At 50.5% G+C, this 20,395-nt stretch overlaps 1 protein-coding gene across 2 annotated transcripts in view; it reads right to left on the bottom strand.

Annotated features, from left to right (window-relative positions):
* Positions 1-6,559, bottom strand: part of htatsf1 (HIV-1 Tat specific factor 1) — a 28,223-nt gene extending 21,664 nt beyond the window's left edge. The window contains exons 1-3 of one of the 2 annotated variants that reach the window (XM_038780382.1): positions 6,256-6,557; positions 4,563-4,740; positions 1,161-1,208 (exon numbers count right to left, since the gene is read on the bottom strand). In XM_038780382.1, coding sequence (XP_038636310.1) covers positions 1,161-1,208; positions 4,563-4,740; positions 6,256-6,432 — 403 coding nt within the window. In that variant the 5' untranslated portion in view covers positions 6,433-6,557. Of the gene's footprint in view, positions 1-1,160; positions 1,209-4,562; positions 4,741-6,255 lie in introns of both variants that reach the window. The other variant, XM_038780383.1, reaches the window with a different exon arrangement.
* Between the last annotated feature and the right edge of the window lie 13,836 nt (positions 6,560-20,395).

The following is a 20,395-nucleotide window of genomic DNA, read 5'->3' on the forward strand; positions in this document are numbered from 1 at the left end:
TGGTAAGGCCACATTTGGAGTAGTGTGCAGTTCTGGTCACCTCATTTTAGGAAGGATATTGAAGCTTTGGAAAATGTGCAAAGGAGATTTACCAGGATGTTGCCTGGAATGGAGAGTAGGTCTTACGAGAAAAGGTTGAGGGTGCTAGGCCTTTTCTCATTAGAACGGAGAAGAATGAGGGACGACTTGTTTGAGGTTTACAGGATGATCAGGGGAATAGATAGACTAGACAGTCATAGACTTTTTCCCCGGGTGGAACAAACCATTACAAGGGGACATAAATTTAAGGTGAATGGTGGAAGATATAGGGGGGATGTCAGAGGTAGATTCTTTACCCAGAGAGTAGTGGGGGCATGGAATGCGCTGCCTGTGGAAGTAGTGCAAGCGGCTGTTGGATAGGTACATGAATTATGGTAGAATAATGGAGTGTAGATTAATTTGTTCTTAAGGGCAGCACGGTAGCATTGTGGATAGCACAATTGCTTCACAGCTTCAGGGTCCCAGGTTCGATTCCAGCTTGGGTCACCGTCTGTGTGGAGTCTGCACATCCTCCCAGTGTGTGCGTGGGTTTCCTCCGGGTGCTCCGGTTTCCTCCCACAGTCCAAAGATGTGCAGGTTGGGTGGATTGGCCATAATAAATTTCCCTTATTGTCCAAATTCTATGATAATCTATGATTAACCTTGGACAAAAGGTCGGCACAACATCGTGGTCCGAAGGGCCTGTTCTGTGCTGTATTTCTCCATGTTCTATTCATCAGTCAGTAGAGCATATCCAAGATATTTTCAAATGGGTACACAGTAAAACAAGATGCATCCAGTATTGACTCTGCAGTCTTCTATTCAAGACCACTTTATATATAGGGCCATATTGCACTTGTAGGCAATGGGGGCTGGCATGGAAAGTGGACCTTTGAACTGGACACCTGAAAAGCATCTGGATTTCACCAGAATCATCTCATCGTGATTTATAAGAGGAGCAGGGGTTATGGGGAAAAGGCAGGAGAATGGGGATGAGAAACATATCAGCCATGATTGAATGGTGTAACAGACTCGATGAGCCAAATGGCCTACTTCTCCTCCTGTCTTGTGGTCTATCCTGGTGAAACCAATCATACCAGATTCATTTTTAACTCGGACATATTCCACAGCCTAGTACTTACCAGACACATACACACTTGTGTTCTTCTGCTCCTCAACATCAATCCAGCCTTATAAAAAAATACATATTTGCATTGTTAAACATGAATGAAGCTACAAAATACAGATGAGATATACAAAATGATACATGTATTTTTACAACACTATAAACTTCCGAAAGATCAGAGTAGAATGAGATCGAACAGTAGGAAAATAACATACCCTTGCTCACAGTATTACTTGAGCAGCCTTAAAATTTTAGCAAAATCATAAAATCTATTATTTTGAAATGCAGATTGAAATAAACGATTAGTTAATGTGGCCAATATTTGTGACGTCACATGGAAGTATGAACAACAATATAGGTTACAAAATCAAAACCGCCAATTTTTCAAATTGCTCATTTAGGTGAGGAAATTTTCATTTAACCACAAGAAGTTGTTGGTAGACTATAGCCTTGCCTTCTGCTTTACAGAGGTTGTTTAATTAAATATGTATCCACGGTCAAATGCCAAAAGACAGCAATACAAATTGTGACAAGCCAGCCTAAAAATAATTTGCCATTATGCTTTTTCTAAAACTGCTAGCAGTACCAAAATAATTACAAGGAGCTGTTCCAGCTGTTTTGTTCAATGTGTTATCAGCAATGTCAACATTGAGATTACTGAAATGCAATTCGATAATCCATCATCAAGCACATAAGAAAGCATGTGCAATAAATTTAACGGTTTTCACGACGCACGTGTTTTAAAGCTAATTAAATACTTTGGGGATATAGTTGCTATTGTAACATGGGTTCTCCCTGGGTGCTCCGGTTTCCTATCACGAGTCCCAAAAGACATGCTGTTAGGTATTTCTGAATTCTCTCTGTGTAACCGAACAGGTGCCAGAATGTGGCGACTAGGGGCTTTTCACAGTAACTTCATTGCAGTGTTAATGTGAGCTTACTTGTGACAATAAAGATTATCATTGTAGGGAAATACAGCAACTATGCCCCACAAACAGCAATGGGCCAGAGTTAAACTTTGTACCATGTTAACGGGATCTCCAGGCATCCAGCAGCAGTGATGTTACATTTGTGCCACAAAAGTGTCAGGCTATGACTACCTCCTACAAGAGAGGATCTAAGCACCGCCCATGATATTCAATGACATTACCATCACTGAATTCCCCCACAATCAACCTCCGGGGCTTACCATTGATCAGAAACTGAACTGGACTAGCCATATTAATACTGTGGCTACCAGGGCAGGTCAAAGGCTAGGAATCCTACAGCAAGTAGCTCATCTCCTGACCCTCCAAAGCCTGTCCACCATCTACAAGGCACAAGTCAGGAGTGCAATTGAATATTCTCCACTTGCCTGGATGAGTGCAACTCGAACAACACTCTAGCAGCTCGACACCACCCCGTCAAAGCAGCCCACTTGATTTCTCCGCCTTCCAAAAACATTCAAACCCTCCGCCACCGACGAACAGTGGCAGCCATGAGTATAATTTACAAGATGGGCAATAAATGCTGGCTTAACCAGCAACCCCCACATCCCGTAAATAAATTAAAATTTAAAAAGATACTAAGCACGGTAAGCAGCTATTCACAATTATGCATTCTCAGACAGTCAACAAGAAGCTAAAAGCATTGAATCATTTCACTTTGAATTTTCAATTTTACGGGTAATAAAATAAATGATTGGCATATTCGCATGCGATTAAGGTGCAAGGATAAAATATCACAAATAAGCATTTATGTTAAAAATGTGGAATTTATCATTCGAGAAGAATTTCGGCACAGACATAAAAGATGAGGGCCAGTGAAGCAAGTATGAACTTTGTACGCAGTTAAAACCCACATATCTAATTCTACTAGTTGTAACTTATTCAAGGGTTGTTCCAGCAAGTTTGAGTATAAGAGTTGAAGTTTCTGTCAGTTCAATCATTTCTAACTGATTGCTTTCCGAGGAGACCAAACCACACTCTGAAGAAGCTCAAAACCCTTGAAAGCAGCTTCTAATAATCTTGATTTCTCTCCAGAGGTTGTTATCAGTTTCAAAGGATCAATAACATTGAATATCCACAGTTCCACCGGCTTTGCTACTGCAAAATCCAGAGCAATGAAATAACTATCTGTTTTAGTGATAGTTGACAGATAAATGCTAGCGAGGAGATTTGGGAGAGATTTCCAGATTATCTTTGAATAGAGACAAGAGATCTTTTGTGTCTACCCGAACAGGCAGACAAGGCCATGCTTTAACATTTCATAGTGCAGCACTCCCTTAGTACAACAATACAGTGTCAAGGCAAATTACATTCTGAAGTTCAAGAGTGGGATTTGAATCTATAAACTTCGGACTGAAAATTGAGGGCCCTCCCACTGAACCATATGCTTGACTGACATGTATAGTGTTTGTTATTTCAGGAGAAATCAAAATAAACTTTCAATTTGCTGTCGGATCAGCACACATTAATGTGGTGCACTAAAACTCAACATGAGTTTAAGGTTAAGGGGGGGGGTGTTCTTGGGTTACGGGTATAGGGTGGATATGTGGGTTTGAGTAGGGTGATCATTGCTCGGCGCAACATCGAGGGCCGAAGGGCCTGTTCTGTGCTGTACTGTTCTATGTTCTATGAGGAAGACTTGTGAACAAAACTGACAATAAAAGGAAGAAGTCATCACATTGTTTTCAATGTGTTTAATATTTGAAACCCACATTGATTGTCTGCTATTACTCAAAAATATCTATTATTCACTACTATATTCACCATGGGGCAACATGGTGGCACAGTGGTTAATACCGCTGCCTCACAGCACCAGGGACCCAGGTTCAATTCCAACGTTGGCTGACCGTGTGGAGTTTGCAAGTTCTCCCCGTGGCTGCATGAGTTTCCTTCGGGTGCTCCGGATTCCTCCCACAGTCCAAAAATGTACAGGTTAGATCAATTGGTCATGCTAATATTGCCCAAGAGGTTAGGTGGGGTTACAGGGATAGGGACGAGGGATCGGCCCTAGGTAGGGTGCTCTAAGAAAGCAACAGCCCGTGCAGACTCGATGGGCAATATGGGCTACTGACGGTAGGGATTCCAAAACATATGGGGAGCTTGTTATTTTTACAAAGACCGCAAGAATTGCCAAACAGAAAGTGAAAGACTTTCCATTGCCAATTAATTATGATATGATCCAATGATTAATCATGGCAATCAATCTCAATCGGTTAGACTCCATCAGACCCAGACAGGAGGCAAGGAAATCCACTCTCTACCCCCGAACATCAATGTAACATAGAACCCATCTGCACCCACCCCAGTACATGCCAATATTCCCATCACTCATGTGCCAGCCTAGTCCTTAAACAACTGAAGGATATTTAAACACAAAATAATATCCTGTGGATATTCTACAAATTTTCACAATAATCAGAAAATATCATTACCTGCATCAGCTTTTCTCTTCTCTCCTTTTTTTGGATCTAACGGAGGTTCTTTATTCTGAGAAGACTTCTGCAGAATGGCTGCAGCCTTCTGGGCTTGAGTACCAGAATCTTCAATACCAGGACTCTCTTCAACATAACCATAGTTTGCATGATATGTGGCCAGAAAATCTTCAGTGATCTGAAAATATATTTCAGAATCATTAGCTTCCAATAAGCTGGAGTTTCGTGAGTGGGGGTGGGGGGGGTGTGCTGGTGGCTACGTCCCACAGGCCGGGGGGGGGGGGGGGGGAAGGGGCACGGCCACAGGGCATGGTCCTAGGCCAGGGGGGTAGGGGGTACGGCCCCAGGCCCGGGGGGGGGGGGGCATGCCCCCAGGCCAGGGGGGGAGGGGGCACGCCCCCAGGCCATGGAGGGGGGGGGGGGGAAGAGAAGGGGGCACACCCCCAGGCCATGGGGGGGGGGGGGGGGGGGGGAGGAAGCACGCCCCCAGGCCAGGGAGGGAGGGGGCACGGCCCCAGGCCAGGGGGAGGGAGCAAGGATCCCGGGGAGGGGGGCACGACCCCCCGGGGCAGGGGGACGGGGGCACGGCCCCCCCCCCCGGGGCAGGGGGAGCGGGGCCCCCCCCGGGGCAGGGGGAGCGGGCCGCCCCCGGGGCAGGGGGGCACGGCCCCCCCCCGGGGCAGGAGGAGGGGGGCACGGCCCCCCCCCTCGGGGCAGGGGGAGGGGGGCATGGCCCCCACCCCCCCGGGGCAGGGGGGCACGGCCCCCCCCCCCCCCGGGGCAGGGGGAGGGGGGCACGGCCCCCCCCCCGGGCAGGGGGAGGGGGGCACGGCCCCCCCCCCGGGCAGGGGGAGGGGGGCACGGCCCCCCCCCCCGGGCAGGGGGAGGGGGGCACGGCCCCCCCCCGGGCAGGGGGAGGGGGGCACGGCCCCCCCCCCGGGCAGGGGGAGGGGGGCACGGCCCCCCCCCGGGCAGGGGGAGGGGGCACGGCCCCCCCCCCCCGGGGCAGGGGCCCCCCCGGGGCAGGAGGGGGGCACGGCCCCCCCGGGGCAGGAGGGGGGCACGGCCCCCCCCAGGGCAGGAGGGGGGCACGGCCCCCCCCAGGGCAGGAGGGGGGCACGGCCCCCCCCAGGGCAGGAGGGGGGCACGGCCCCCCCCCAGGGCAGGAGGGGGGCACGGCCCCCCCCCGGGCAGGAGGGGGGCACGGCCCCCCCCCGGGCAGGGGGGAACGGCCCCCCGGGGCACGGGGGCACGGCCCCCCAGGGCAGGGGGGCACGGCCCCAGGGCAGAGGGAGGGGGCACGGCCCCAGGGCAGAGGGAGGGGGGCACGGCCCCAGGGCAGAGGTGTGGGGGGGGGCACGGCCCCAGGGCAGAGGTGTGGGGGGGGGCACGGCCCCAGGGCAGAGGTGTGGGGGGGGGGGGGGGCACGGCCCCAGGGCAGAGGGAGGGGGGCACGGCCCCAGGGCAGGGGGAGGGGGCACGGCGCAGGGCAGGGGGGCAGTGCGCAGGGCAGGGGGAGGGGGGCACGGCCCCGGGCAGAGGGAGGGGGACACGACCCCGGGCAGAGGGAGGGGGACACGGGGAGGGGGGGGGGGGCACGGCCACGGGCCGGTGCGCTCACCAGATGGGAGAGGACCCTGAGCTGACCCGGATCTTTGGGGGACGCCTTGGGCCTCGGGCCCTGTGCACTCACCCTGGGGAACCAGGCTTTCTTCTCGCCGTCCCACTCGAACTCGGTGCCGTCCTCGTCCACGAAGGTGTTCGAGCGGCCCCGCTCCGCCTGGGCCTCGCCTCGCTCCTCGTCCAGGAGCTGCTGCAGCCGGAGCTGTTCATGGAAATCAGCGTTCGCCTCCTTCCCGCCCAACTCCATCTCTCTGGCCTGGCGGGTGGGCCACGGGGATTAATCGGCGAAAAAATAAATAAAATCAACAACTCCGCTCTTAAAGTCACCTTAAAGGCACGTCTCGCGGAACTCGCCTGTGCGCAACTTCCTGTCTGTGGTGGGCGGGGTTTCTCTCTGGCAGTGGGTGTGGTTTGGATGGGGGGGGAGTACCCTGGGTCAATCCACACTGGAGTGGAATCATTGAAAACATAGAACCCCAGAAATGATACAACACAGCAGGGAGAAATTCGGCCCATCTTGTCCATGCCGACTCAAAGACACCCATGTGTCCTTTTGCATCCAATCTTTCTGCAGCCGATCCATTGCCCTGCAGCTAACAGCACTTAGGGTGCAGATCCATCTACTTTTTGAAAGAGTTTAGGGTCTCTACCGCCACCAGCAACTCAGGCAGCCAGTTCCAGACATCCACCACTCTGCGTGAAAAAGACTTCTCCTCATGTCCCCTCTACATTTTCTGCCACTTAGCTTGAATCTATGACCCAAGGTGTTGGAACTCTCTGCCAAGAGAAACAGGTTCTTCCTGTCCTCTCTATCTCTACCCCTCACAATTTTGTATACCGCAATCATGTCACACCTCAACCTTCTCTGTTCCAAGGAAACAACTCCAACCTTTCTAGTCTTTGTAGCACAAGTTCTCCAGCCCTGGCAGCATTCTAGTAAATGTTCTCTGCATTCTCTCCAGAGCAATCACGTCCTGTAATGTGACCAGAACTGCACACAATACTCCAGTTGTGGCCTCACCAGTGTCTTATCAAGACCACCATCATACACGGTACCAAAGAAGAACCAGGCAACGTGCCTCAATGACTACCGCTTGGTGGTCCTGACGTCAGTTGTAATGAAGTGCTTCGAGAGGCTGATCATGAAATGCATCACCTCCATACTCCCGGAATGCCTTGACAAAACTTCAATTCGCATACTGTCGCAACCGGTCCACATCAGACACCATTTCCCTGGCCCTACACTCATCCCTAAAGCATCTCGAAAACAAGGACTCCTACATCAGACTCCTATTTATTGACTACAGCTCCGCCTTCAACACCATAATCCCAACCAAACTCATATCAAAGCTCCAAAACCAAGGACTTGGCTCTCCACTCTGCAACTGGATCCTCGATTTTCTGACCAACAGACCACAATCAGTAAGAATGAACACCAACACCTGCTCCACAATAGTCCTCAATACCGGTGGTCCACAAGGCTGCGTGCTTAGACCCCTGCTCTACTCCCTGTACACACACGACTGCGTGGCAAAACTTGGTTCCAACTCCATCTACACGTTTGCTGATGATACGACCATAGTGGGCCGGATCTCGAATAACGACGAGTCAGAATACAGGAGGGAAATAGAGAACCTAGTGGAGTGGTGTAACGACAACAATCTCTCCCTCAATGCCAGCAAAACTAAAGAGCTGGTCATTGACTTCAGGAAGCAAAGTACTGTACACATCCCTGTCAGCATCAACGGGGCCGAGGTGGAGATGGTTAGCAGTTTCAAATTCCTAGGGAAGTTTCAAAATCTGTCCTGGTCCACTCACGTCGACACGATCACCAAGAAAGCACAACAGCGCCTATACTTTCTCAGGAAACTAAGGAAATTCAGCATGTCCACATTAACCCTTACTAACTTTAGGCTTGTGGATCAGATGGAGGAGGAGTTCAAGAGGTGGGACATGCTGCCATTGTCGTTGGCGGGGAGGGTGCAGTCCGTCAAAATGACGGTGCTTCCAAGGTTCTTGTTCCTCTTTCAGTGCCTGCCCATCTTCATCCCCAGGGCCTTCTTTAGGAGAGTGACTAGGAGTATTTTGAGCTTTGTGTGGGCACATGGGACTCCGAGAGTGAAGAGGGTTTTCCTGGAGCGAGGGAGGGATAGAGGCGGGCTGGCACTGCCCAACCTTTTGGGGTACTATTGAGCGGCCAATGTGTCAATGGTGCGTAAATGGGTGATGGGGGGGCGGCATGGAAAAGAATTGAGATGGCGTCATGTAGAGGTACGAGCCTGGGTGCCTTGGCAATGGGGCCGTTGCCGCTCTCTCCTAAGAGGTATACCACGAGCCCGGTGGTGGCGGCGACCCTAAAAATCTAGGGACAGTGGAGACGGCATGGGGGGAAACAGGGGGCTCGATGGAGGCTCCATCGGGTGGAAATCATCGGTTCATCCCGGGGAACAATGATGGGGGATTTAGGGGGTAGCAAAGGGTGGGCATCAGTAAATTGAGGGACCTGCTTATTGGCGGGAGGTTTGTGGGCCTGGGGGAAGTGGAAGATAAATTTGGGCTTCCCCAAGGGAACATGTTCAGATACTTGCAGGTAAAGGCGTTTGCTAGGCGACAGGTAGAGGAGTTCCCTTTGCTGCCCTCGCGGGGGGCGATGGACAGAGTGCTTTCGGGGGTGTGGGTCGGAGAGGGGAAGGTGTCTGACATCTATAAGGTAATGCAGGAGGTGGAGGAGTCGTCAGTGGAGGAGCTGAAGGCTAAATGGGAGGGGGAACTTGGGGAGCAGATAGAGGACGGGACTTGGGCGGATGCCTTGGAGAGAGTCAACTCTTCCTCTTCATGTGCGAGGCTTAGTCTCATCCAATTTAAGGTCCTGCACCGGGCCCACATGTCCGGGACTAGGATGAGTAGGTTCTTTGGGGGTGAGGACAGGTGCACCAGGTATTTTGGGAGTCCAGCGAATCATGCCTATATGTTCTGGGCATGCCCGGCACTGGAAGAATTCTGGAAGGGGGTGACGGGGACGGTGTCGAGGGTGGTTGGATCCAGGGTCAAACCAGGGTGGGGACTCGCGATTTTTGGAGTTGCGGTGGAGCCGGGAGTGCAGGAGGCGAAAGAGGCCGGTGTCCTGGCCTTTGCGTCCCTAGTAGCCCAGCAGAGGATCTTGCTACAGTGGAAGGATGCAAGGCCCCCAAGTGTGGAGACCTGGATCAGTGACATGGCGGGATTTATAAAATTGGAGAGGGTCAAATTTGCCCTGAGAGGATCAATACAAGGTTTCTATAAACGGTGGCAGCCTTTTCTGGACTTCCTGGCTCAAAGATAGGTATCTTGGTCAATAGCAGCAGCAACCCGGGGGGTTGGGGAAAGTTCCTTATTATAGTTTCTATTTTTTTTTCCTCTACGGTTATGTAACTTAACATTGTGTTAATTTAAGTTGTTGTTAATATGTTGTGTTGTTCACTGAGGAGGGGTGAATGTTTATGATTGCTACCATTATTGTTATTGTTGGTATTTTATTATGGTTCAATATTGTTGTATAAATTCAAAATTTTTCAATAAAAATTATTTTTTAAAAAACCCTTACTAACTTTTACAGATGCACTATAGAAAGCATCCTATCGGGCTGCATCACAGCCTGGTATGGCAACTGCTCGGCCCAGGAGCGCAATGTACTTCAGAGCGTCGTGAATACCGCCCAGTCCATCACACAAACCTGCCTCCCATCCATGGACTCCATCTACACCTCCCGCTGCCTGGGGAAAGCAGGCAGCATAATCAAGGATCCCTCCCACCAGGCTTACTCACTTTTCCAACTTCTTCCATCAGGCAGGAGATACAGAAGTCTGAGAACACACACAGACTCAAAAACAGCTTATTCCCCACTGTCACCAGACTCCTAAATGACCCTCTTATTGACTGACCTCATTAACACTACACCCTGTATGCTTCATCCGATGCCAATGCTTATGCAATTACATTGTATATCTTGTGTTGCTCTATTATGTATTTTCTTGAATTTTGTTTAATTCCCTTTTCTTCCCATGTACTGAATGATCTGTTGAGCTGCTTGCAGAAAAATACTTTTCACTGTACCTCGGTGCACGTGACAATAAACAAATCCAATCCAATCCAATCCAATCCAATCCAATCAAGTGCCATCATTATAACCCTACTTTTGTATTCTGTATGTCTGCCAATGATTCCTTCAGCATTCAACATTCCTTCTTTACAGTCTTATCTACCTGTACTGTGACATTTAGGGACCTATGACTTGCACGCCAAGATCTCATCTCATCTACCCCTCTCAGTATATTCCTGTTTATTGTGTATTTGTTTTTACTGTTTGACCTCCCTAAAAGCATTATGTAACATTTCTCGGAGTTTAACTCTATCTGCCACTTTGCTGCCCACTCCATGACCCGTTTATATAACTTTGGAGCTCACAGCTATCCTCCACATTCTCCACTACATGGTTAATTTTTATGCAGCTTGCAAATTTCCGAATCGTGCCCCCCATGTTCAACTCTAAATTGTTAATATATTAAACAAACAGCAGGGGTCCCAACACTGAACCCTGCGGAATGACACTTGAAACAGATTTCCATTCGCAAGAGCAGCCATCGGCCATTACCCTTTGTTTCCTGTTACTAAGCTAACGTTCGATCCAATTCACCACATTACCCTGTATCCCATGGGCTTTCACTTTTTTGATCAGTCTGTCATGTGGGATTTTGTCAAATGCTTTACTGAAATCCATGTGGACAACATCCACTGGACTACTCTCATCAATCATCCTTGTCACTTCCTTGAAGAATTCAATCAAATTTGTAAGGCATGACCTTCCCTTAACAAAGCAATGCTGGCTGTCCCTGATGAGTCCATGCCTTTCTATGTGACAGTTTATCCAATGCCTTAGGATTGATTCTAACAATTTGCCCACCACTGAAGTAAGACTAATTTACCGATAATTGTTTGAAATTCCCTTATTACCCTTCTTAAACAACAGAACCACATTTGCATTCCTCCAGTCTTCTGGCACATCCCCTGTGTCAAGTGGAGATTAGAAAATAATCCTCAGAGCATCTGCTATTTCCTCCCTGACCTCCTTCAACATTCTAGGTATAATCCATCCGACCCTGGCGACTCATCCATTTTCAAAGATTTCAACACTTCTAACACTTCCTCTCTCATAATGATTATTTTATCCAATTTTTCACACTGCTCCTCTTGGATTACTATATCCACATCATTTCTTTCCTTTGTGAATATGGAGACAAAAAAGTCGTTTAAAATTCTTCCCATATCCTCTCCATCTTCACACAAGTTCCCTTCTTCAACTCTGATATGTCACACATTTTCCTTAACTATCCTTTTGCTCTTTATACACTGGTAAAACATCTTTGGGTTTTCCTTGCTAATATTTTTTCATGTCCTTTCTTTGATTTTCTTTTTTTTTAAACTTGACCCCTATACTTTCAATACTCCTCTAGGCTATCTGCAGTGTTGAGTTTTATGTGACTATCATAAGCTTTCTGTTTCTCTTTAAATTTCCCCTGCATTTTTCTAGACAACCATGTGGGTCCAGATTTGGCAGTACCATTCTTATATTTGGAGGGGACAGGTCTGCTTTGTACCCTAAGAATCTCACTTATTCGAGCTTCCCAATGGTTTACCACTGATTCATCCTTCAACGTCTTGTCCAGTCCACCTCAGCCAAATCACTTCTCAGTTTTGTAAAATTTGCCTTCCCCCAGATTAAAACTTTTACTCTTAATTTACCTCTGTCCTTTTCCATAATAATACTAAATCTAACCGAATTGTGGTCACTTCACCCACTTGCCATCTTCATTACCCAAGACTTAACCCAGAATTGTGTCTTCTCTCATTGGGCGTGTCATGTATTATTTAAAAATTTGTTCCTGGACATAGTACATTCATTTTTCACCCTCAAACCCCTTTATATTGTTTGAAACCCCAGTTGATATTGGGATAATTAAAGTCTCCTACTAATATTGCCCTCTTGTTCCTAAAGCAGAAATTTGTCAGCATATATCTTCTATCTCCCTCTCACTATTTGGGGCTTTGTAGTGTTATTGCCCCTTTTTTAGTCATTAAAAACCCATATAGCCTTATTTGTTAACCAGTTGGTATATCATTCCTTCTCACAACTGTAATTGATTCTTTAACCAATAATTCTACCCCCTCCTCCTTTTTGTCACCAAACTTGCTGCCGAAAACTCTATGTCCAGGAGCTGCAAATTTTGCCCCTCCCAGGATTCCATTATAGCATTGCCATCCTGCTTCTATGTGTCTATCTGTGTCCTTAGTTCACCTGCCTCGTTTGTAATACTCCTTGCATTGAAGTATAGACAGTTCAACCCCAACAATTTCCTTTACTGGATGCTTTTTAACCCTTGTTTCTTTTGTCTTTCCGAGTCACTGACTAATGTTCTTCCTCCCATTTCTTGATCTGAATTTGAACCCTTGGGTTCCCATCGGCTGCCTTGAAAAACTGTTTTATTCCCTTTACTGGCAATGTATTAATTGGTGGAAAACATATTTTATTCTTTTGTGCAATTTGAGCACCTCTGGCCAGGCCAGAATTTGTTACCAAACCCTAATGGCCCTTGAGAAGGTGGCGACTGTCATAATATGCACTCATGCACATAATGAGATACAGACAGGCAGTGACAGTACAGCCAATCAACACACAGGACAGAACACAATCAATCACCAGGCAGAATACTAGAAGAGGGTTTCCCACTATAAAACACACAAGGCATCAGCACTCTGCCTCTTTCCACTAGTGACAATTGTAATGGCAGTCAGGGTGTATATATTAGTTAGCACCTTCTACACGTGGCTCAGAGCTAGTCTGGTCTAGTTAGTTCTAGTAAGCACACTTAGGTTAGTAGAGTGTCAAATCCACAGCAAACCGTGTGCACTGCTTAGCAGGTTCAATAAAACGTATTGAACGAACTTCAACATTTGGAGTCTACTTTCCAGTACAACTGCATCCAGTTGCAGTCTGTGTTACCCCAGGGTGAATAACACAACATGGTACCAGTTTTCTACTTTCTCTAAGTGGCTGACCTCAAGTGATTCTGTGACGACTAGAAAGTGCCTTCCAGCGGCATGGAGAAGATCCAGGCCCCTCCACAGCTCCGGATTTCCGGCAATCTCAGCATCAACTGGCGGGTCTTCAAGCAAAGGTTCCTTCTCTACATTGAGGCCTCAGGTCTCAAGGATGCGTCCGATGCCAGAAAAATCACCCTGCTCCTATCGACTGCGGGGGACCAAGCCATCCAGATTTTCAACTCGCTTGATTTTACCGACGGCCAGGATAAGACCAAACTCAAGATCATTTTAGAGAAGTTTGGCAGTCACTGTGAAGTCGAAACAAATGAAAGTTTGAGCGCTAAATCTTCCAGCAATGCCTTCAGGGTAAGGATGAACCTTTCTATTCCTTTCTAACTCAGCTCTGTACACTAGCGCAGTCCTGCAATTATTGGGACCCCGCTAATTCCCTCATCAGAGATCAGATCGTGTTTGGGGTGCACTGCGATTCCCTGCGGGAGCAACTCTTCAAAATTAAAAACATGACTCTGCCAGTCGCAATCGAGACGTGTATAGTGCATGAGCATGCGAGAAATTGGTACTCCCATTTCAAATCGGCAGAATATGAAAAACTTGCCGCCCACGAGGCAGAGTGTGTACAGGCCATCGCCTGGATGCAGCGCCTCAGTATCGATGAAAGCGGCCATTTTGCGCCCTTTTCCCGAGGCCCCACGCATGCGCAACACGAACGGGAGAACGAAGCGGCCGAAAACCTAACTGCACAGGTGCGAACATCGGCTGACCACACTGCGGATGTGCGACGTCGAATAGAGCATAACAACGTCAACATCATGACGTGCCCGAACTGCACACCGCCCATTTAAAGCGGCAATGCCCTGCAAAAGGCGATGTCTACATTGTGGCAAGCCTGGACATTATGCAGCCATGGGCAGGTCTGCACCACCAGTCAAGGGCAGCGATCCCAATTTCAACGCAAGCGCGTTCGATGTGTACAGCAAGGTCTACTGGATTCTGATCCTGGTGGCAATGCGGATCCAGTGGACGACTGCCTGGAGTCCCCCTATCGTGTGGGCATCATCACTACATGCAAGTATGCCTCCTCAAATTCAGTAAGACGCCTATCTATCCTCAATGTAGATTCCCCAGATGAATGGTGTGCTGTCGTACACATAAATCAATGCAGCATCCAGTTCAAGCTGGACACTGGTGATTCAGCCAATCTCATCTCTCAAGCTGATCTTAACCGCATTAAAAAGCAACCCAAAAGCTTTCCACCAGCCTGCCAGCGCCTCGATTATGATGGCAATGCCATAACTGTACTAGCATCTTGTCACCTATCTGTCTCGAACAAGGACAACAATGTCACACTGCGATTCGAAATCGTCAAGCCTGACAAGGCATCCCTGCTCGGTGCTCATGCATGTAAGCTACTCAACCTCGTACAGCGAGTCCATGCCATGTTTTCTGCTGCCAATGTGGACCTTCACTTTGATGACATCCTGGCTCAATATCCAGATGTATTTTTTTTTTTTATAAATGTTTTTATTCAGTTTTCATATTTTATATTGAACAAATTACAAATTGTTAGGAGAGAGAAAAAAAAACAAACACGCAAAAATTAACATACATATTTACAGGTAAGCATCTTCGTAGTAGTAACTGCGCCCCCCCCCCCCCCCCCCCCCTCAACATGTTTATTTAGTTTGGTTTTGGGCCTTAGCTAGCCATCGAACCCCCGTACCGAACCTGTAGCCCCCCCCCCCCCTCCCGCTACCTTCCCCCGACTATTCTTCCTCTTGTACATTGGCCACAAATAGGTCCCGGAACAGTTGCATGAATGGCTCCCACGTTCTGTGGAAGCCGTCGTCCGACCCTCGGATGGCAAATTTGATTTTCTCCATTTGGAGAGATTCCGAGAGGTCGGACAGCCAGTCCGCAGCTCTGGGCGGTGCTGCTGACCGCCAGCCAAACAGGATTCTACGGCGGGCGATCAGGGAGGCAAAGGCAAGGGCGTCCGCCCTCCTCCCCAGGAATAGATCTGGCTGTTCTGAAACCCCGAAGACCGCCACTATCGGGCATGGCTCCACCCTCACTCCCACCACTTTGGACATTGCCTCAAAGAAGGCTGTCCAGTACTCCACGAGTCTGGGGCAAGACCAGAACATGTGGGCGTGGTTGGCCGGGCCTCTTTGGCACCGTTCACATCTGTCTTCCACCTCCGGGAAGAACCTACTCATACGGGTTCTTGTTAAGTGGGCTCTATGTACCACTTTTAGTTGCGTCAGGCTGAGCCTTGCGCACGTGGAGGTGGAGTTGACCCTATGGAGTGCTTCGCTCCAGAGTCCCCACCCTATCTCCATCCCCAGGTCGTCCTCCCATTTCCTTCTTGTTGCGTCCAGTACGGTGTCGTCCCTATCTACCAGTCGGTCATACATGTCACTACAGTTCCCTTTCTCTAGGATACGTGCGTCCAGTAGGTCTTCCAGTAGTGTCTGTCGTGGCGGTTGTGGGTACGTCCTTGTCTCCTTTCGTAGGAAGTTTTTGAGCTGCAGGTACCGTAGCTCGTTCCCCCCAGCTAGCTGAAATTTCTCTGTCAGTTCGTCCAGTGTTGCGATCCTGTCGTCCGTGTATAGGTCCCTGACTGTCAGTGTCCCCCCGTCCTGCCTCCACCTTTTGAAGGTGGCGTCAGTCAGTGCTGGTGTGAACCTATGGTTGTTGCAGATGGGAGCCCTGTTCGACATTTTGGTCAGGCCAAGTTGCTGCCGCAGTTGGTTCCAGGATTGGAGGGTGGCTGTCACCACTGGGCTGCTGGAGTGTTTTTTGGGTGGGGATGGGAGTGCTGCCATGGCGAGGGCACGGAGGGAGGTTCCCATGCAGGAGGCCTCCTCCGCACGCACCCACTCAGCTTCTGGCTCCTGGATCCATCCCCTTACTCGCTCGGCTGTTGCTGCCCAGTGGTAGAATTGTAGATTCGGGAGGGCTAGCCCTCCCCTGGTTTTTGTTTTTTGTAAGACCTTCTTTGGGATCCTAGCATTTTTACCCCCCCATACAAACGCCATGATGAGTTTGTCCAGCGCTTTGAAAAAGGCCTTGGGGATGTAGATCGGAATGGATCTAAACAGGAAGAGGAACCTGGGCAGTACGTTCATTTTGATCGTCTGAACTCTCCCCGCGAGGGAGAGCGGGAGTGTGTTCCATCTTTGCAGGTCCTTTTTAACTTCCTCCGTCAGGCTGGTGAGGTTCCATTTGTGGATCCCTTTCCAGTCATGGGCTATTTGGATCCCCAGGTAGCGGAATTTATGTCGGGCTTGTTTGAACGGCAGCCCCTTTAGTGCTGCCCCCCCCCCCCCCCCCCCCCCCCCCCCCCTTGCGGGTGTACTGGGAAGATCTCACTTTTGTTCATGTTGAGTTTGTAGCCCGAGAAGGCTCCAAACTCTTTCAGGAGCGCGATGATTCCGTCCATGCTGCTTTGTGGGTCCGAGATATAGAGGAGCAGATCATCCGCATAGAGTGAGACTCTGTGCTCTCTACCTCCCCTTCGGATCCCCCTCCAATTTTTTGCTGCCCTGAGCGCGATTGCTAGCGGTTCAATTGCTAGTGCGAACAGCAGCGGGGACAGTGGGCATCCTTGTCTGGTGCCCCTGTGCAGCTGGAAGTATTGGGAGTTGGTATTGTTGGTCTGTACACTCGCCATGGGAGCGTTGTACAGGAGCTTTACCCAAGCGGTGAACCCTGTTCCAAGCCCGAACCGCTCCAGTACCTCTATGAGGTATTTCCACTCGACTCTGTCGAAGGCCTTTTCTGCGTCCAGGGAGACGATCACCTCTTGTGTTCTCTCCCCGGAGGGGGTCATTATCACGTTCAGCAGGCGCCTGATGTTCGCGGTAAGCTGTCTACCTTTGACAAAGCCCGTCTGGTCCTCTGTGACCACCTCAGGTACACAGTCTTCTAGCCTCTTGGCTAGGATTTTGGCCAGTATTTTGGCGTCTGCATTCAGCAGAGATATGAGTCTGTATGACCCACATTCCGTTGGGTCTTTGTCTTTCTTAGGTATCAGCGAGATTGAGGCCTGTGCTAACGTGGGTGGCAACGTGCCCCTAGCTAGCGAGTCTGTAAACATCTCCCGCAGGTGCGGGGCCAGCGCTGTCTCAAATTCTTTGTAGAAGTCCGCCGGGAATCCGTCCGGTCCCGGCGCCTTCCCCGTCTGCATGGAGCTAATGCTCTCCATGATCTCTCCCAGTGCTAGTGGTGCTTCCAGATTCCGTTTTCTGCCCTCTCCCACAACTGGTATGTCCAGTCCGTCAAGAAACCGGTTCATCCCAGCCTTCCCCGTTGGGGGCTCTGAGGTGTACAGCTCTTGGTAGAAGGCCTTGAAGGTTTTGTTAATCCTCTCTGGTTCTGTTTCCAACGTGCCTCTGGTATCTCTGATTTGCGCAATTTCTCTGCTGGCTGCCTGCTTTCTCAGCTGGTGGGCCAACAGGCGGCTGGCTTTGTCTCCGTGTTCGTATAGGGCCCCGCGTGCCTGGCGGAGTTGGTGTACTGCTTTCCTGGTGGAGAGCAGGTCAAAGTTCCTTTGTAATTCTTTATCTCCGCCAGGAGTTATATCCAGATGTATTTGATGGAATGGGTACTCAGGCCTGATGCCACGCCTGTAATCCATGCAGCACGCCGGGTGCCGGCTCCGCTGAAGGAACGTTTAAAGGCACAGCTACAGGAGCTCCAAGACCAGGGCATTATATACAAGTGACGGAACCGACTGACTGGGTCAGCTCGATGGTCTGTGTGAAGATGCCCTCAGGAGAGTTGCGGATATGCATAGATCCCAAAGATCTTAACCGGAACATAATGCGGGAACACTACCCTCAACTGACCAGTGAGATGGCACACACCAGATTCTTCACGAAGCTTGATGCATCCCGTGGTTTCTGGCAGATACACTGGACGAGTCCAGCAGGAAGCTCTGCACGTATCAACACACTATTTGGCAGATATTGTTATAACCGTATGCCGTTCGGCATTGTCTCAGTCTCTGAAATCTTCCACAGGATCATGGAACAAATGATGGAGGGCATTGAGGGTGTGCGTGTCTACGTAGATGATGTAATCATATGGTCCACGACCCCCGAGGAACACATCTCTCGTCTCAAACGAGTCTTTCGACGTGTCCATGCAAACGGCCTCAAGCTGAACAAGGCCAAGTGCTCCTTTGGCATGTCAACCATCAAGTTCTTTGGTGACCAGATATCCCAGCAGAGTGTGCGACCAGATCCGGACAAGGTCAAAGCCATTAACGCCATGAAGACCCCGGAAGACAAAAAGGCAGTACTATGCTTCTTCCGGATGGTGAACGTCTTGGGAAAATTCATTCCCAACATGGCCTCACACACCACAGCTCTCAGGCATCTGGTAAATAAGTCCACTGTATTCGAGTGGCTACCCACACATCAACAGAGTGGCTCGAGCTCAAAGCAAAGTTCACCACTGCTCTGGTACTAGCGTTTTTTTGACCCGGACAGGGAAACAAAAATTTCCAAAAAATTTCCCGCGCAAGAGTGGGGGGGGGGGGGGGGGGGGGGGGGGGGGGGGGGGGGACCTGCTGATGGGCACGATGGAGGAGGGGTAGTCCCACATGGGGAGGAGTCGGAGGTAGGGCGGGAGTCGCCGGTGTCAGCAGAAGTTAGCTGGCTCATGGGAGTGCTATGGAGGGAGGGGCGCGGCTAGGAGGGGTACCGGGTTGCTGCTGAAACGGTTAGGAAGGAGCTGGAGGATGCAGGGGGTGCTGGAGGGGGGGGAGTTGCCACCGTGGGGAACTGGCAGAGCGGGGGACGCTGGCCGGTGGTGGGCAAGGGATGGGGTATGGCTAATCGGCAGGGGAGGGGGGCAGGGAGCCCTCTGATCCGGCTGATAACCTGGAATGTGAGGGGGCTGAATGGGCCGGTCAAACGGGCCGGGTGTTTGCGTACCTGAAGTGGCTGAAGGCGGATGTGGCCATGCTCCAAGAGACACACCTGAAAGTGGTGGACCAGGTTCGGCTGAGGAAGGGATGGGTGGGCCAAGTATTTCACTCAGGGCTGGATGAGAAGAGTTGGGGGGGTGGCGATCCTGGTGGAGAAGAAGGTGACATTTAAGGCGTTAAATGTGGTGGCTGGCAGTGGCGGGAGGTATGTGATGGAGAGTGGTAAGCTGCAGGGGGAGCGGGTGGTGTTGGTGAATGTTTACGCCCCAAATTGGGACGATGCGGGGTTTATGCGGCGTATGTTGGGCCGCATTCCGGACCTGGAGGTGGGGGGCCTGATCATGGAGGGGGACTTCAACACGGTACTGGATCCCCCATTGGATCGATCCAAGTCCTGGACGGGTAGGAGGCTGTCGGCGGCGGCTAAGGTGATTTATGGACCAGATGGGAGGGGTGGATCCCTGGAGGTTTGCGAGGCCAAGCGCCAGGGAGTACTTGTTTTTCTCCCACGTGCATAAGGCCTATTCGAGGATTGATTTTTTTTGTCCTGAGCAGGGGGCTGGTTTCGAGGGTGGAGGATGTGGAATACTCCGCCATTGCCATTTCAGATCATGCCCCGCACTGGGTGGACCTCGGGCTCGGGGAAGAGAGGGACCAACGTCCGCTCTGGCGCTTGGAGGTGGGGCTGCTGGCAGATGAGGAGGTGGCCGAGAGGGTTCGGGAGTGTATCGAGAGGTACCTTGAGGCCAACGACAACGGGGAGGTCCGAGTGGGGAGGGTCTGGGAGGCATTGAAGGCGGTGATTAGAGGGGAATTGATTTCCATCCGAGCCCATAGGGAGAGGGGGGAGCAGAGGGAGAGAGAGAGACTGATAGGGGAGATGGTGAGGGTGGATAGGAGATATGCGGAGGCTCCGGAGGAGAGATTGCTGGGGGAGAGGTGTAGCCTTCAGGCTAGGTGCGACCTATTGATTACCAGAAAGGCGGAAGCTCAGTGGAGGAAAGCACAGGGGACGGTGTATGATATGGGGAGAAGGCAAGCAGGATGCTGGCACACCAGCTCCGAAAGCAGGACGCGGCCAGGGAGATTGGGGGAGTGACGGATAGAGCTGGGAAGGTGGTGCGGAGGGGGGATAGATGTTAATGGGGTCTTCAGGGACTTCTATGGGGAACTGTAC

This window comes from Scyliorhinus canicula, chromosome 20 (assembly GCF_902713615.1).
Source record: "Scyliorhinus canicula chromosome 20, sScyCan1.1, whole genome shotgun sequence".
Taxonomy (NCBI): domain Eukaryota; kingdom Metazoa; phylum Chordata; class Chondrichthyes; order Carcharhiniformes; family Scyliorhinidae; genus Scyliorhinus; species Scyliorhinus canicula.